We start from the raw sequence: 18,910 nt of genomic DNA, 5'->3' as shown, positions 1-18,910 counted from the left end.
CAGACAGTTAGACCCATACTTGAGTTCTAGTTCCAGCTCTACTTCTAGCCAGCTGTGTGACTTTGGGGATGCAACCCTACCTGAAATTTCTTCATTTAAAAATCAAGACAGGAAAATAAAATAAGGGCTGTGGACTAGATTATTTTTAAAGTACGTTCTATGGTTATGATTCCATTAGCTATGATATACACTTATACAGAAAATAGATATACAGAAATAGATGTGCCATTAGAGTTTCATCTATAGACATACAAGTATACACAGAAACTTATGTACATAGAACCAAAAATTGCTTTGTTCCTTTTTTTGTGTGATACTGGGGATTGAACCCAAGAGTATTCTACCTCAGAATGGCTACATCTTCAGCCCTTTTTAAAATTTAGACTTTAAGATATATCTCATTAAGTTGCCCAGGCAGGCCTTGAACTTGTGATCCTCCTGCCTAAGCCTCCCAAGTAGCTGGGATTTCAGGTGTGAGGCACTTTGCCTGGCTCCAAAATTGCTTCTTTTAATGACAAGTACAGTCTCTGAAACCTAGTTCTCAGTCCCATTGATTTGAAAAATTAAAAAATGGGGAATATTATAAGCATCCATCTTTGAAGCAGGAATTTTTTCTCTGCTGATGGGCTCTATGCAAAGTTAAATCATCAAGGAACAAAGGAAAATGAACTCCCTCATATTCTACCTGCTTTAGAGCACTACTGGGATTCTTACTCCTGTGTTTCCTAGGCCAACAGAAACAGAAGACAATACAACAGTTGCTGAAAGTCTATGAAAAATATACTGTTGCTCTCCAGCAGTCCTCACCTTGTACCGTTCTGCTGAGCTGGTGGGATCATGCTGTAGTACACTGGTACACCCCCTGCAGGGAGACCTCCTTGTACAGACTGGCTCGCAGGGACCAGCATGGGTTGTTGAAAAGGTGGCTGAACCACATTTTGCGAGTCACTGCCCACTGGGACCTGGGTAGAAAACAGAATATCTAATTGTACTCTTGAGTTCATCTACAGAACAGCTTAGTCATCACTAGATCAGGGCATTGCAACTTCCTTCTTTACTTCTTACAGCCTCCTCCTATTCTCTTTATTTGTCCAGAGGAAATGGTCACAGAGCGATCTCCATTTTCCCCTTCTCTAAATATCACCCTTGGGCATCTGACATAAGAAAGAATTGATTTCCTTTAGACCCTACTTTCCCAGGCATTTGCACGGCTTTATAAACACAAACAACTTAAAAACTCCTCTCAGACTTTCTTTTAGAGAAAAGTCCCTAAAACTTCTAGGGGGAAATAGACAATATTTTAGTATTGAAATTGTATGGATGATCCTGGGAGGCTGTCCTTTTCCTCATCTCAAGGCCTGGGTGATCTTTCCCAGTGCAGAATGCACTCACTTGGTAAGAAGGCAGTGGAGTGTACTGAACCACCAGGCCTTGCATTTGGCCCCCCATGTTGCTCCTCTGGTTGCTGAGCAGGCCCTGGTTCTGGGGCTGCTGGACCCCAATCATGCCTTGGTAAGCCGCCTGTTGCTGGTTAGGCATCATGGGCTGTAAACCTAGGGATAGGCAAAGCAGAAAAAAACATTAGTATAAATGTTTAAAAGGCAACTTTCTAGCAGTAATTCCCTTCTCCATTCTATTTTAAGCCTCCATCCCCCGACCCCCATCCCTAGCCAAAGAACCTGGGCCCCTCCTTTGGACCCTAATAATTCCTTCTTTTTTTTTTTTTTTTTTTTTTTTTTTTAAGTGGGGAAGATAATTTCTCTGTCCTTTTCCTATGAGCCATCTTCTTACACCAGTGGCTCCTCTTACCAGGCTGCTGGGATGGCTGAGGCAGCTGTTGACCACGTTGGGGGCTGTAGGCCACCGGGTGAGAAAGAGGTCGATATTGCTGGTTGGAATTAGGATATTGTCCAGGGGGATAATAAGAAACCTGGATCTATAATAGAGAGGAAACAAATTACTAAATACCTCAGGGCTGATAGATGGAAATTTGTAAATAGAGATATTCTATTAGGCCAGCAATTACAAGATTACTATACAAGTCTGAAATATAATAGCACTTGTGTTAGAAAGAAGACCTTCTGTCTAGAGTGATAATGCTTAAGCACACTGTGGGGAGAGTACCCCTTCTGGTCTGCCTAAACTAGAAGAAGGAAAGATTAAATACTGGATAAACTGAATTAGAGACTGAAGTTGAGGACAGGGGCTGCTTACCTGTTGAGGAGGCTGTATGTAGCCCTGGGGTGGCAGGACTTGCTGAGTAGGTGGTGCGTGGCTAGAAGTGGAATAGTTGGAAGTGGGGAGGGGCTGTCCGGTGGAAGCCATGATGAAGCTAGTCTGCTGAGGGTGCTGGGAGATAAGTGGGGGCTGGAATAGAGCTGAAGAGGGGTCAGCTGCTTCAGTAGAACCTTGGCGGCTAAGGCTCATTTGTCCAAAGGGGTTGCTGAGGTCATCTGCCTGTTGAGAGAGTTGGAGACTCTTAAGTCTCATGTCCTTGCTTCAATATAGAAAGACAGAAACAACAAGGTTCTCTATAGTCTTCTTTTTAGGGACAGGCCTGCCTTTTTGCCCTGAGAAGGCTTTTTTAGCCTTAAGCCTTTGACATGTGATATTTTAAATTGCTATGAACTGAATAGTAGAAACCTAACTCCAGAGCCATTCTCCTTATCATATGTGAGGCAACAATGGCTACATTGATCATGATTATTATTAGAATTAGTCTTGGGGGGATGAGTACAATGATAATACAATAGAATGATACATAACAATGATAGATAACTTCTATCTATAGAAAAAACTGGATAAACTAGTGGGTTAAAGAAAAGATGTTAAGGTTTTTCCTGTTTCCCACCTTCCTCATGTCCCTAACCATAAAAATGGCTCCTATGTTGCTGTAGATTCTGTTTTTATAATAAAGAACCTAGATAACACCTCTGAATGGATCCTGGGTGGCTAGGTTCATGTGCCTTACAGCTCTGTCTAGCAGTAAAGGACTGCTGGGCTCCACTCCTGCTGCTTATCTTTTTATTTGCGATGGAGGTCATTTCCACTTTTGTTCTTTGACACTAGCCTAGAGTTCTCCACTCCTTCAGAAGCCACTTCTAATTCTCACCTCCGAAAGGAGGCCAGGGTGAGTGGCTGAGCTAAAGGAGGAGACTGGCCAGACTGTAATTACCTTCTCCCTCAGCCCTCTTCCCTGAGCAGCAAGAGTGATGGTATCCCATCTTTCACTTGTACAGTGATAGGTTATTTTTTAAGTTTCCTTTTTTCTACCCTCTGGATAGTAATATATTCTCTCTCTCTCTCTCTCTCTCTCACACACACACACACACACACACACACACGTGTGTGTATGTCTACCAGAGCAAGAGTTTTTTTGAAAAGAAACTAGCAGAAACCAAAAGACAATGTTGTACTGCAGTTTCACTTTACTTTCAGGGATCTGTTTTGCTATCTTATTGGTTAAGAATAGATGATAAAAGATAAGAGATTAGTCTTAGATTGCAGATTATTTTAAGGTCCATGTTCTAGGACTTTTCAGAATAAAGAAAAGAGATAGGAGAAAAGAGCGGAATTCTAGTGAAAAAGCAGAAAGGTATAATAAACATAAAGTAAAAAAAAAAAAAAAAAAAAGAGGACTCCTATAACCATGATGGAAGTTATCAACTGTGAGGCAGCTCAGACCTTCAAAGTATTTAAGTCAGGGAATAATTTAAATAACATATACTGTGCAGAATACTTTTCATATAAAACAACACGTAAATTAGGTAAAAAATGGATCTGCTGGGTGCAGTGGCGCATGCCTGTAATCCCAGTGGCTGGGGGGCTGGAGCAGGAGGATCATAAGTTCAAAGCCAGCCTTGGCAATGGCAAGACGCTAAGCAACTCAGGGAGACCCTGTCTCTAAATAAAATACAAAATAGGGCTAGGGATATGGCTAAGTAGTTGAGTGCCCCTGAGTTTAATCCCCAGTATCAAAAAGCAGGGAGGGGGGTGTTAAGATTTTAAGCTTTTAACCACTGATACCAAAGAAGTCTGCAGTTGTGTTTTTATTTTTAAAAGAAACTGTAGAGAACCATTCTGTACAAAATAAACTGGGTTCATCAAGACATGTCCAGGGAGCAAATTAAGAAGGCATACATGATATAATAAGGGGCCTAGGTTAGATCAACATCCAATTTCATTCCCCTTACTAAAACTCTGGGGAACTCAGCATTCCTATCTTATATTTAGGTGTCTTTCGGTGTGCTGTGATGGGACCATCAGAATGGAGTACAGTTCAGCCTGTGCGGGCCCCTCAAGAATAGCTTTCAACATGCCCTCCAAAAGCACAACATGCTTGCAAGGCCATCACAGATTGACCCAGACATACGACAGAAACAGGCCATACATGGACAAGACAAAAAGGGAGAATGGAGTTTATACCATGTTGTACTGCTGGGGCGGAGAGACTGGCAGAAGGACTTGGGGACAGGAGCTTGGAGAGAACTGAACAGGCTGCGGAGAGGGCTGCAGAGCTGGGACTGGCTGTGGACCAGCAGAGAGGCATGTAGAAAAGGGAAGAGAAAAGGGAGGCATGGAGGGAGGCAGCAGGGCAGAGATGGGGAGGGAAAGGGAAGGAACAACAAGGTTAATCATGAAAAAAATTTCACATGAATCACAAGGTTGCTGAGTAGGTTGACCACCAAGCCTGGGATAGCTTATAGCTTTCACCTCTCTCTGACAAACAAACAAATTTCTCCTATGAGGAGCCATCTACTAAATGCCCCACCCTCTTGGCACTTAGAACTGTGCAGCTGCTGTGAGCGATTTGAGAACTGTCAGGGCCAGGGCCTGTTGCCTGATTTCAAATGATGATTTTTCCCAAAACCTTTTTTCTGAGCACAGGATTCCTGGTGAGCTTGATCATAACCCTCCTGAGTGCCTACTGGGATTCCTGTTTGCACTGCTTCAGTAGGAAGAGTCATCCAAGGTCAGCTCTCCTGGAGGAAGTGCTCTTTCACAGGGACCGACTCCCTCCAGAGGGCAGAAAAAGGAAAAAAAAAAAAAAAAACACCCAGCTGATGCCTGCTTCCAACTACTTCCTCTTGCTCCATGATTTTCTGTGCTCCTCCAGGCTGTGAGGGCAATATGAAAAATGCCCCCATAAGCAAACAAGGGGATTTTAGGGATAAAATATAAACAGCTTAGCTTCAGTTTCTGTACCTTCAGTCTCTTCACTAGCCTCAAGCAGTAGGATTTGTTTATTGGAACATGCAGTTTTCTAAACCAACTAATGGGTAGTTATTTTTTTCTCTTCTTTTCCCCTCTAGTCCTTTCAACTGCCTCATCAGTTCTCTAGTTATAACCCCCCGGTGGCAGGAGGGATGGGAGAAGGAGAAAGGTGATGAAGAGGAGGGAAATAATATTTATTTATATACTCTGTCTCCTGATTGCTTCACAAGATTCTCGTAGGGAGATAGGATAACTTGTACTTGCAATTAAGAAAGTAAGCCTCAGAGAAATTAAATTCCTTACTTAGGATCACACAGCTAATACAGCAGAGCTGAGATTGAAACCTACTTTTATAGGACAAGTGCTTTTCCAGTCTGCTCTAGCAATAGGGAGGAAGAGAAGGAAGAGGCCAAAGAGAACTCTTCTAGAATCTTCCATGGGCTCCTCCCTCCATATTTAGAGTATTAATAGATATGGGGGCTGTAATATTGATAGTATTGCCTGCCACATATCTCCAGGAAATTTTCACAAAGGAACTAATAGTTCAAGTAGAAGAACGTGCCCCCACTCTCCTCCATCACCACCAAAAGGGAGAAAACTGGAGCTTCAGCAGAGGAGATATCTAGATTTTAAAAATTTAGTGGCTGGGGTTATGCCTCAGTGGCAGAGCACTTGCCTGACATATGTGAGGCACTGAGTTTGATTCTCGGCACCGCATATAAATAAATAAAATAAAGGTCCATTGATAACTAAAAAAAAATATATATATTAAAAAAAATTTAAGTCATGTTGACTAGGAAAAAGTTACTGAGAAGACCTTTTGGGACCTGGAGGGAAGTGGCTGAGGCCTAGAAAATCAACTCTTAGCCCTGGAAAATAAACTGTTAGCCCTACTGTCACACTTATTTTCCATAAACCAATGATATTCCAAATGTAACTGTTGGCCAAGTTGCTCAGCATTAGCAGCATAAGCTAGGGTGGCTTTTATACATGTTTTATATTATACTAAAATCCTGTTCTTGCTCTTGGAGGAGGGTATAACTTGGAGAAGGAACAATAAAGTGATAAAAGAAGTCTGGCTTGTGGGTTTTAAATAAAGAGTGAACAGAGAAATGATGCTCCTCTCTTAGGCCTCCCCTAAAAGGGTAAGGGCAATAGTAAAGGTAAGGGTCTTGCTGTCTTTTTTTTTTTGGCGGGGGGCAGGGGGCATGGGGTGTGTATTCTATGCTACCCTCACCTATAGTGCTCTTCTTGGTCTGCCTCAAACTGCAGAGTCAGGGAACCTCTGAGGAACTATGAGGATGTGGCTGCCACCTACTGGCACATTCTAGGACAGATCAATGGCTCTTGGATGCCTGAGGACACCAAGAGAGAGGTTAAGAGGGCTCTATTACAGTGGTCCAATCTAGTTTAAGTCAATTGGGTAAAAGATAGCCACTGGCTCTTTATCCTCAGCCTGACTCCCTAGTTTCACATGCTTCACTAACATACCAGATGAATGCCTTCATGGAGCGAGAAGGCCTGCCAAGAAGGGAAAGAGCACACTTGCTAGCACTGTCTCCATGCCTGGGGCAAATGCCTCCTGCTACAGAGCTAGAGGTAAATACTCTTTCTTCGAGTTTTTCTTGTACAGGATAAGCTTTAACATAAGCACAGCGGTATGTCTATATGTGGTCACTTCCTTCATCCTTATACTGTTATATAGCATTAGAGAAACTGAACAATAATTTTTCTTGGGCTTAGCAACTTTAGTTTGCAGAGCCTCCAGTGCTGAGGGGGAAAAAGAAAAGAAAGAGATATAAGAAAGAGAAAGAAGGGCATAAACAGAGAAGTAGAAAAAAAAATGGAAGAAGATATATACAATGGTATGGTGGTGGTGGTGGTATAACTTTAGCAGCTACCATAATGTTTCTGCAACATCAATACTTACCCAGGGTAAGATTATTTAGTTTAGAGTTTGTGATCATGATTAACCTCAAGATAGAATTTCTGAGAGAAAAGAGATCTCTGTATCCAAACAATGATTCCCCATCCCCAATCCACAGCATCTACCTGGCACATTTCCTATAGAAGGGGAGTCAATACCAATGACTCAACCATTGATGCTTGGGGTCCAGTAGCAGGGAAGAACCCAAGTAGAAGTTTTGGGTGTAGGGCTCACCACTTGGACATTCAGTTTAAATTTTTAGTCTGAAATGGTTATTCTCTTATCTCTTTATTCTTCTCCCACTCTTGCTATCTACTTCTAGATATGGATGACAGATAGAAGGTGGAAGCAGATGGAAGACTAAGCATTAGAAAAGGGAGCAAGATTCTATTAAAATAATCATCTTTTAGAAAAAGAAAAAAGAACTAAAAAACATTGGAGCCTTGGAAAAGCTACACATACATAAGCACAGTAGGAGAAGGCCAGAAGAAAAAGCACAGAGTTTACCATGAGCTGGTTTGAATTAAGACAAAGGCCAAGAAAACATATACATACATGCAATGCTTTAGTAAGAAGTAAGGGAAGTTGATAAAATCAAGACCCAACAGGGTAAATGGTAGTAGAATAACAAATAAGAAAGTCAGCACTATAGAGAAATTGCCTTAGGGACTATGGACTGGAATGATCTACATGTGTCTGATCTACATTCAGACACAAAGCTGCATTTCCTAGATCTTCATCTTTTTTTCCTTTTTTTTTTTTTAGTACTGTGGATTGAATCCAGGGGCACTTTACCACTAAGCTACATTCCAGCCTTTCCCATTATTCATTGTAAGACAGGGTCTCACTAAGCTACTGAGACTGGCCTTGAATTTTAATTTTCCTGCCTCAATCTCCTGAGTTGCTGAGATAATAGGTGGGAACCACTATGCCCAGCTTCAGTTCTTTCTTTTAGCATCATTTCACAATATTTAGGATGGGGTAGAACTGACTGGGTCATTCTGAGGTCTTTCCACTTGAGTTCCCAGTTCCTAGGGTATTAGTATTTAAAACTTGTTTCTAATACCTAGGAAAGAGATATATCTAGGACCATGATGGACTAACTGAACACAGGACCTTTCAGTTTAAATTTTTCTTTTAAAAGAAACCTTAAACTATAGAAAAAGAGTATAGACCCATGGGATTCTACTCATTAAAAGCTCTGTTCATGGAAGAAGAGAATAAATGAAAGTCTCAGTACAGCTCTACTCAGAGTATTCAGGCGGCTTTGTAACCTAGAAGGCTAAGGTTCCAATTTAAAGTAAGACCTGATTCTTAGGCTAATGACTTTCATGGTCTGCATAGAAGCAAAACTTCCCTTAATCCTAGTTGGTACTAACAGTTAGCAGTTCCAGCAATTGAAAAAGAAAGAAAGCCTTTTTTGTGTGAGGGAGGGGATAGGTACCGGACCCTGATTTCAGGGACATTCAATCACTGAGCCACAATCCTAGCCCTATTTTGTGTTTTACTTAGAGACAGGGTCTCACTGAGTTGGTTAGCATCTTGCCATTACTGAGGCTGGCTTTGAACTCACGATCCTCCTGCCTCAGCCTCCCGAGCTGCTGGGATTACAGGCATGCACCAATGTGCCTGGCAAGGTAGCCCTTTTATAACTGAAAAACAAAGACAACTTTTGGGAGTATTTGAGTCTTATGGCATGTGTTGTTGGGTATCTTTCTCCCTAACCCCAACAAATAAATACATGTTTTGGGTCAATATATTTAGTCAGATTATGTGGGAGCTATAATCTTTTTGAGTTCCATATATGAATATAGTGAGCAAAATCACCTTGCTAATTACACAGAATGTAGAGGTAGAGTGGGTACAATAAAAAGGTGTGTGATAAAAGATACACTGACAATTATCAGGAAGAAGCAGAAGAAGTATAAAGCAAAAAACTCCTAGGCTGACTCTACAGAGTACTTTGGCCAAACATTTGTTCTTCTTCTCTCCCCATAACTTGACAAATAGGAAATGGGTAAGGAAGTGGCATATTTCCAAAAATTGATCCTTTCTGCTACCCACAGCACAAGAGATATGACTATACTTCCAGTGTTTACTTGAATCAGAGCAGAGGCGGCTCTTTGACAATGACTAGTGACTCACCTGTGAGATCATGTGATTATTCAAAGGTGGCTGTTGCTGAGGTGTGGGTGGAAGAGCAGGAAGTTGTTGTTGCTGCTGCTGCTGCTGCGGCTGGGCAGTACAAGGAAGAAGGCCCCGGACAGACTGGGGTGAGGTGACCTGGTTGCACACTTCTGGGGCACCTAGTGCCATGCCTAAGGCAAAAAGGAGACCAATCCAGAGTTGTAAAATTGAGCCATGAATATACTACTCTTGAAGGGCCCAGCTGCAGGGCTCTTACTTTTTCCTTGCCCTTTCTCTTTACTCTCATCTGCCCATTCTCCACTGTCTTTTGGAGATCCATGCATGAACAAAGATGCATTTAAGCTAAGAGCACAGCCTTCCACTCAGCAGATTTCTATTCCCAAGGGACAGGAACCACCCTGACCCTGTCAATGTTTGGTTTTAGAACTGAACAAAATGTGAAACTACTGAGGCATGTCCCCCGAAGTTCCTAAAATTCTGATTAGATAGCTGAAAACACAAATTCTTACTTTCTGGGAAGGTACAGATTCATGGTCCCATAAGAGACCTGTTTTTCTTTGCTTTCTTCTCAACTTGCATTATGTCTTTCTAAGGTTGCTAACATGGTGACCTCACCTCTACAAGCACACAGCTGAACACATATATGTGCAACCTATTTTTTATCCAACTATTTTTCTCACTTTTAGGCTCTCCAACACATGTACATATTTCTATAATATACTTTAAGAAAAAATAAAGAGAAAGGTTTATTTTGGCTCACTTTTTATTGAATATCTGCTGTGTGCCAGGTATCATGTAATGAATTAAGGATACAAAAAAGTGAAGGGAATACAGTTCTTGTCCTCGAGAGGCACAGGACCTTCTGATGGAATGAACACCCACACAACTATCACAATCTGATAAGGATAAGGGACACAGAAACAAAATAACAAAGTATTATGACAGCAAAGATGAGGAAGCAAGAAGTCCTTAGAGGGTCAGAAAAGGATTTAAAGAGGAGGTGGCAGGAGAGATGGATTTGAAGGATGAATACAAGCTTGTCAAAATGAGAGGGGACAAAGCTAATACCATATTCGAAAAATGGTTTAAGGGCCGGAAAAGGATAGCTATCTGGAGATTAGATTGCTATAGCTAGTCAGAATTAGGAAGTTATGCTATATTAAGTAGTTTGGATTTTATTGTGCAGGTGATATAGGAAACTTTCAGAGAGGACTGACATGATTAAATTTATTTTAGATTGATATATTGGTTCTAAAAAGGGCCAAGAATAGAGCAGGGAGATCAGTTTGGGGGCTAGAATCATAATTAAGTAAAAGAAAGTAGAGGCCTGGTTAAAGGAAGAGGCAGTGGGACTAGAAAGTAGGTAAGAGAAGGGCAGTAGAGACCTATCAGAAGCAAAAACCTCACCACTGCCAATGTCTAATAAGGACAAGATCTACAGCACTTCTAGAATGAGATTTAAGCAATTCTTCAGAGGGAGAAGAATAGTGAAATAAGAGTTCCACTGCATATGGAGAGCTAAATAAATACCCTTCTGCTAAGTGTGCAACAGGAATGGAGGGAGATTAGAAGAGCTGAAGGGTGACGATAGGCTTTCATGTGAAAGATGTGAGTGTCTGCTCCTTCCCAGTAACTGAGAGCTAAAGAAGAAGCCACAGCAGTAGTTTTAGTCTACTGGCTATCACCAATTAATTACAAGCAGCTATACTCTAGGGCTTCCTGTGCTCTATAAATCCTCTTATAATCTCAAGGGACATAGGATGAAAGCAGCTATCATATTCATCATAGTAAATAACCTGCACCTGGGCTGCAAGTAATGTCTCACCTAAGTCAGAAATAATCCAAAAATAATATCAATTTTTAAAAAAAAAATCAGGATGGGAATATTTGAAAGAAAATCAGATGGGACCAGATACAACAAAGGATAATGGATCCAAGAAATCAAATTCCCCTCCACTGGTTGTTTTAGATTTTCATGAAGCCATACTGGGATAAATGTTTTGTTAAAAGTAAATATTAGTGATATTTTATATAAGTTAAACAAGAAGGGAGGGCATGACGTGGAAGGAAAAGAAGCTGTAGTACCTGGCCTGGAGATCCTTCCTGCACTGCCACCTTTACTACTGCCGATGCTGTCACCTCGGGTGAGGATAGAGATTCCACTGAAACTGCTGGCTTTGGTGACAGGAGGTCGCATGCTCCGGACAGAGCCATCTGAGTCTGTGCTGCTCCAAGGCCTTGGCTCCAGGGATTTGAGTTCGCTGTCTGTGCTGCTCTGGCGGCTGCTTGAAGTACGACTCAGCCCTTCTCGGTTCCCCCTGCAGAGACCACAGTGGTCAGAGCACCCCCCACCCACCACTTCAGCAGAAGGGCTAGGAGAGAGTTCACTTCTATTCTCTCAATAACAAAGAAGGGGTAAGGATTAGGGGGACTGGTTTCTTGTTAGTTGGCTGGCCAACTAAGACTTGATGGGAACAGACAGATTGAGATCCATCCAGTACAGCAACAAAGAGCACAGAGGCAAATCTGAAAGACATTGCACTGGTAGCTAATTCAAAACATTGGACCAGAGGTGGATGGGAAACCACATACATGATGCTGAGATTGGCTGTGGTCTCCTCCCCATCCCCACAAGGATCCCATACATGCAGGAAATAGTGGGGGAAAACAGGCAGCAGTTCCTTCTGGAAGTTCTTAAAACAATAGGACTCCCAGAAGTATTGCTAGAAGACAGAGTAGCCAATGACATGGATAAGTTCCATAACAGATCTTCCACATAACATGTGTCTAAGCCAGCAGAGGTGCTGCTTATGGCCACCTTTCCAGGGGTTGGAAGAAGAGTATAATGAATAATCTGAAATTGACCCAATTTGTTTTGTGGAAGTTCCATGTTCATATCTGGGGGCATTTGGTGCTGAAGTATTTTTTTTTTTTGGATACTGGGGAATGAACCCAGGGTGCTTTACCACTGAGGTATGTCCCCAGCCCTTTTTATTTTGAGACAGAGTCTAAGTTGCTTAAGGTCTCACTAAATTGCTGAAGGTGACCTCAAACTTATGATTCTCCTGTCTCAGCCACCCAAGTAGTTGGGATTATAGGTATGTGCCACCACACCGGGCTTGGTTCTAAGTCCTCAGCAAAATCAAACAATATACCCTTGGGATTCAGGGTGGCAAAAGTCAGGGAGTCAACTTTGTCTAGTTGTTTCCACATTCACAATCCAACTGCCGTGGGCAAGGCACAAAAATTATTGTTCTTACTATTTCTTAATTAATAAGCAACCAAGAACCAGGAATTTTCTTTTCACTCTCATCCCAATCCTAACAGCTACTGATCTAAGTAAACTACAAGGCAACAATTACAGATTTTGATATGTATGCTGGGGAACAATTAGGCAAAAATGATAGTAGTTTGGGTTCCCTCATTTTACCACCATCCTATCAAAAACAGAAAACTCCATCCCAATCACCTTAGCTACAAAGGTCCTGGGCTCAGAGTTAATTTTAACAACAAAGTTATTTTGGGGTAAATATTAAATGAGAAATTGTTGTTAATTAGGACACCTAATCCAAAGGCAGTGTAGGGAAAATGGGAAAAATATATGCTATGGTCACTTTTAGTTTTTTTTTTTTAATAATTTTTATTTATTTTTATTGTTTAATTTTCGGCGGACACAACATCTTTGTTGGTATGTGGTGCTGAGGATCGAACCCGGGATGCACGCATGCCAGGCGAGCGCGCCACCGCCCGAGCCACACCCCCAGCCCTCACTTTTAGTTTTTATTAGCTAAAACAATGATGGGGAGCTAAAAACAAGCTGACACAGCTGTTTGGGAATGTGCTCCTTCTCTGTTACCCAAAGTATATGTATGTATGTATATATTACCTCAGTTCTTCTCTCCATTTAGCTCAACAGGTGATTGTGAAATGTTACTGTTTCCCTAAAACTTTAATTCTTTCTCTTGGGATGCAAAAACCAGAAGGGGAAACAAGAGAGAGACAGAGAGAGGCATAAATCAGGGATTCTCCAGGAACAGACCCCAGGCCTATAGTGAGAGCCAATAGCTCTGTCTTAATAAACAAAGGCCAGTATACTGAGAAGACTCAAGAAAACAAGGAGTAAGGAGATATAGCAGTGGCAGTGGTTATTGATGCTCATTAGACATTAAAGTCTGAATTTTTCCAAGACAAACTAATGGCTTTTTCTACCTAAATCAAATACTTTACTGTTACAGCAACCTGACATTTATTTTCTCTTGCTATCAGAGGTGATGAAACAACTTTAAATGAAATACCTTGGGAAGCTATGGCCAAAATGGCAGCACTTTTCTATACTCATCCAGTTCCCTAGGCAATAAAGGCCAAATGCTCAATGTAGATTGCATAATGATTTTCTTTTATTTTTTGATACTGGGGAACGAACCCAGAACTACATCTTATTATTATTATTTTAAATTTTGAGACAGGGCTTCACTAAGTCGCTGAGGCTATCTTGAACTTTTGTAAATCCTCTTGTCTCAAATTATTAACCAATGGAAAAAAAAATCCTCTTGTCTCACCCTCCCAAGTAGCTGGGATTACAGGTATGTACCACTGTGTCTAGCATTTGATGATTTTCTGGCTAATCTGAGTTAGTACTCAAGAAAGTCTTGGCAGGAAACAGATCAGTTTCTCTATAAATAAATAAACCTGATCTCTAGTTACATATAATAATTAGGGAGAGCCACCCAGATTCAATTCTGAGCACTGGATTCGGTTGTATTTATGTTAGCGAGATGGGGGCAAAGGAGAAAGATCATTCACACTTCATAACCTATAAATTCAGAGATGATTTATCTATCTATCTATCTATTTATTTATTTATTTATTTGGGTACCAGGGATTGAACTCAAGGGCACTCGGCCACTGAGCCACATTCCAGGCCCTATTTTTGTATTTTATTTAGAGACAGGATCTCACTGAGTTGCTTAGCATCTCGCCATTTCGAGGCTGGCTTTAAACTCGCCATCCTCCTGTCTCAGCCAACTGAGCCGCTGGGATTATAGGCGTGGGCCACTGTGCCTGGCAATGATTGAATTTTTACAAGTAGATTTAATGCTGATAAAAATTCAGTTTGTTGGGTCTGGGGAATGGGCAAGAAGGCCTGTGGAAGAGATGGCAATAAATATCAATAAGCCTCACTGTGGCTTATTATTAATGGAGTAGGATCTTCCAGAGAATTGAGAAGTTGCTACAGTTATTGCAAATGTGGATAATGGAATTTGGTGTACCAGTATTTGTTTCATGAACATACATTGGGACAGAAAAGTATTAAACAAAGAAGATCAGTTTCTGCTCATTAAAGTTCAGAACTAATCTTCAAATATAAGTTGCCTCCTTAAAAGTCCATAATGCTGCATTTTAGATGACCTAGTTCACTGATCAAAGCTCAGTTTGAAAAGCAAAAGCTTAAAAGGAGATCTGGAGAAGCAAGGACTGCACTTGTTCACCAGATTCTTTAAAATATCCGCACAATTTGATGTAGCCTGATGCTCCAAAGAAGAAGGGCATCATTATTGGCAGTAAATCTGAATTAGGGCTCCAAACAGGATACTACTTGGAGAAGGAGTGATATTTGTGAAGAGCTGGTATGGTGTAGTAAAAAGAACAATAGACAAAGAATCAGCTTCAGTTTTAACACTAATAGCCATGGAAACTTGGGTTAGCTCCTTAATCTTTGTTTTTTTCTTAGCCATAAACCAGCTGACTATTGAGAGAAATGAATCAGATAAAGTATACTCTGGCAACCATAAGTGCTGTGTATTAATTCACACACAGAAATTAGCTTAATACTTCTATTTATTATAAGTATTCTGTGATGATCAATATATCACCCTCAAGAGTAGACTGGATTAGGATTTTTTATTCATTTATTATTTATTTATTTATTTTTTGGACTGGAGATTGAACCCAGGAATGCTTTACAACTGGGCTACATCCCCAGCTCTTTTTATATTTTTGTTTTGACATAGGGTCTCACTAAGTTGCTTAAGGCCTTGCTAAGTTGCTGAAGTTGGCCTTGAACTTGTGATCCTCCTGTCTCAGCCTCCAGAGTTGTTTGGATTATAGGCATGTGCCATCATGTCATTTAGTTTTTATTTCTGTTTTTTTTTTTTTTTTTTAATAATGTGAAGATTCTATCTTTGGTATCACCAGCAATGCAAAGCCATCTCCACCTGGGGACCTCAGGGTAGGATAATCTAGGGAAAAAAGAGCTCAGAAAGACAGAAATCCTCCCTCCTATTTCTACACAGTTTGACTACTTTTAGAAAAGACTACAGGGAAAGAACAACTAAAGTACTAGGAATAAAATCTCAGTCATCTGAGTTAGTTAGACATTTCTTATTAAGCTTAGGATTTGAAAACTGAAAATCCCCTTGGAAAGGGTCAGTCCCAAATCACAGTGTTAAGGACTCAAGGTTTTTCTGCTCCATGGTTTTGTTTTTTTTTTTTTCTTTCTTCCTGTTATTATACTGGGGAAGAATGTACTTAAAATGAGTTGGTACCAGCATAGGGCCCCAATGTAGGGCTTCTCTCACCTCCACCCCGAATTATCCTTTGGGATGGGACTGAGAAATTGAAATAAAGATTCTTATGCTTGCTTTGCAGGAAAATGGAGAATATTAGGCACTGGGAGGTTAACATAGCAAGCAGCAGCTTTTGCCAGAATTATAGGTAAGTAATGGACAATCATATAAAAGGACATTATTTAGTTCATTCTAAGGCACACAGGTCCTTTAGGTCCTTTCTAAGGTCATCTTACACACTGCTTTGTCTCAAAGAGAAAACTATGTAGACAGAGGCATTCCTTGAATATTTATGTATGTGTATATATTATTTTTTCCTACAGATACAAAACATTCCTTATACTGTATCAGGGATAAGCTCTCCACATCTTTCCACAGACTCAGAAAAGGTAGCCAGAAGACACCTGTTCTTTTACCTTACTATAAATATATGTTTGAAAATGCCCAATTCCAGCAAATGTCTGGGAGGGAGCAGTACCCATCCCAGAAACACCTATTTGGTTTTGTTCCCTATTCAGGACTCAAAGTGAATCAGCAACAATAAAAATTAAGTCACTGAGCAAGAGCCATTTTTTTTTTTTTTAATGGGGAAAAATATCCAGTGTTGCAAAAACCACAAGTTTATTCCACAAGCGGCCATGCATGGAGCAAACCCATTCTGCTGAAAATATTATAGCAAAACAAAACTAAAAGTAAGAAGAGATATAGATCACACAGAGGTACCTAAAAATCTGCCTTCTCTTGTGAGAGCTAGAAGAAAAGGCTTCTTTGGAGAGTCTGTTGGTTAACATAAACAAACAAACAAACAAAAAACAACAAAAAGTAAAAGCATCATTACAGGATTATATTAACCTCACTGACAAAGCTCAATGAAAAGCAGGGAACATGCTAAGTGGTACTAACCTGATGTCATTTAGATATCCGTTCTGGCCAGTCTAGGTGAGGGGGAGAAAACGGAAAATAACTTATAAGAAAACAGCATGGCATAACCAAAAAGGATGTCCATGATGCTATGAATACCCAAGGTCCTCAAACCAAAGCTCACCCCACCAACAGGGAGAGAGGGAGCAAGGACAGAATGACCCATTCCCACATACCCAATCTGCTTTCTCACCTTTAATGGGAAAGAACATTTGGTGCTTTTAGCCTTCCCACAGAATGTTTAAAAAGAAGACTGATAAAGGGAGGATATGAAAAGGAGGAAACGTAAAATTATTATTTCTTTTTAGCTCTAAAATTATTGCTCTAGGAGTAAGCTGAGTGTAATAATTGATGGGCTTGTTCCTAAAGGGTGGGTTCAAAGGAAGGGAAAGGGAGGTATGAGAAATAAACTTCATTTTTTGGAATTAACCTCAATGGCTAGTCCCTTTGTGTCCTTTACTAGACTTGCCAAAATGAAAGACAATGTGACCTGAATCCAAGAAAGGGTAGGATATTAGGGAAGCAGGTACTTTTTAGAGCCTAGGAAAAAAAAATGTGAAAATTAAAATCTGAAATATTCCCATGGGGGATTATTTTCTGACAAAGTCACTGAGCTGAGTGAAGTGAGCATCACACTGGATTCCCAAGCCTTAGAAAAAGGTACTAAGAGTATCCAGTTGCTTAGCAGAGTGGGCTCTATGCAGAACAGAGCCTACATTGAGCAGCTGTCCCAATACACAGCTAAGGCTCCAGAGAAAGCTGCAGCAATAGCATTTCCATCCAAACACCCTTCCTGCCACTTTCCTTTCTTTTTGGCTTGCCTCCTATCTCTACACCACCCATCTGCCCCCCACCAAACCTACAACTCTACCCTTAATCACTCTCTCTGGCCAAGCTTCTCTCCATATGGAATATTTGGAGGATGGTGGGCTTTGGCCACTTTTCATCATCTAGACCTCTGAGATTCCCAAGGCCTCTACCATAAGAGCGAGGAAGGGCTGAAACCAAAGTGATATATACCAAGGATTTAACAAAGAATACATATATTAGTAGAGGCTTGAAAGGCTAGAAATCAGGAAAGAAAAAAAGGACAGAAGAGCTAACTTTACTTTTGTTATAGCTCTAGGTAGATACATTCCATTGTTGCTGATAACCTACCATAAGCTGCCTGTGCTTTCAGAACCTCTGTGGCTTTGTTAAAGACTGTCATTCTCCACGTGTCAGTAAAGCACAGGAGTATGTTATAGTCAGCCAGCTAAGGTATGTTGTCACTGGGGCTTCTTAATCTGAAAACCCTAGGGCAAAATAAGCTATAGAGAGGTGGTTTACATTAGGAGTTAAGAACATGGACTCTGAAGTCAGACTGCTGAATTCAAACACCTGCTCTTAAGCTAATGACTTTAGGTGATTATTTAACATCTAAGTGCCTTAACTTTCTCATTTATAAAATGGGAAAAATAATGTAACCTATCTCATAGGCCTAGTGTGAGGAATACATGAGTTAATCTACAGAGAGTACTAAGAACAATGACAGAAAGATAATAAGTGCTATATGAGTGTTTGCTATTATTATCCACCAACCTGCTCTATCCACAATTTAGAGTCATCACTGGTCACAACTGTGTACAAATGACATCTCTCCTCTCATTCCACCCAATTTATTTGCAGGTAAAAGCAGAGAACCTTCTTTGGGACATGGTGGGATAATTTGGAGGATGGACTTTACTGACTCAGAATAGGTTATAAAACAGTAGGTAAGAAGATTCCTTCTCCTTGGACTTTAGGCCAGAATACTTAAGATGTATCAGTCCCCACTGAGGATCCTTAGAAGCGCTTGGCTCTCCTGAGATAATGGAATCAGTATATAGAGGAATTCAGATTTTAGTTATAGACAATATTTTTATGAATGAGGTGATGATGAAAAGATACATATACATAGAAAAAAATTTTGGTCTGGCTGAGAGAGGAGACAGTGGGGGAATGGGAGAAGAGTGTTCATATAAGTATACAGATTAGCTTTTGTTGCTAATCTGACTGTGAGATGCTGCTGCTATTGAAACTTTACATTTCTGGAGATTTGGTCATCTCTTGACTACCCATGCCCTTTCCTAAGGTTCTGCTATATATTTTTTTC

At 40.6% G+C, this 18,910-nt stretch overlaps 1 protein-coding gene across 29 annotated transcripts in view; it reads right to left on the bottom strand.

Moving 5' to 3' along the window:
• The window catches only part of R3hdm2 (R3H domain containing 2), a 119,947-nt gene that overhangs the window by 11,495 nt on the left and 89,542 nt on the right, over positions 1 to 18,910 (bottom strand). For 22 of the 29 annotated variants that reach the window (XM_048806723.1, XM_015483133.2, XM_015483134.2 and 19 more), the window contains 9 exons: positions 16,759 to 16,790; positions 16,579 to 16,632; positions 11,375 to 11,607; positions 9,287 to 9,459; positions 4,426 to 4,527; positions 2,215 to 2,457; positions 1,810 to 1,936; positions 1,393 to 1,553; positions 808 to 962 (listed from right to left, as the gene is read on the bottom strand). In XM_048806723.1, the coding sequence (XP_048662680.1) occupies positions 808 to 962; positions 1,393 to 1,553; positions 1,810 to 1,936; positions 2,215 to 2,457; positions 4,426 to 4,527; positions 9,287 to 9,459; positions 11,375 to 11,607; positions 16,579 to 16,632; positions 16,759 to 16,790 (1,280 nt within the window). The remainder of the gene's footprint in view (positions 1 to 807; positions 963 to 1,392; positions 1,554 to 1,809; positions 1,937 to 2,214; positions 2,458 to 4,425; positions 4,528 to 9,286; positions 9,460 to 11,374; positions 11,608 to 16,578; positions 16,633 to 16,758; positions 16,791 to 18,910) is intronic. The other 7 variants (XM_048806659.1, XM_048806759.1, XM_048806672.1 and 4 more) reach the window with 3 other exon arrangements.

The sequence above is a fragment of the Marmota marmota genome, unplaced genomic scaffold (assembly GCF_001458135.2).
Source record: "Marmota marmota marmota unplaced genomic scaffold, marMar, whole genome shotgun sequence".
Lineage (NCBI taxonomy): Eukaryota > Metazoa > Chordata > Mammalia > Rodentia > Sciuridae > Marmota > Marmota marmota.
Note: the sequence above shows the minus strand (reverse complement) of the source record. Positions and strands in the feature narration are given on the sequence as shown.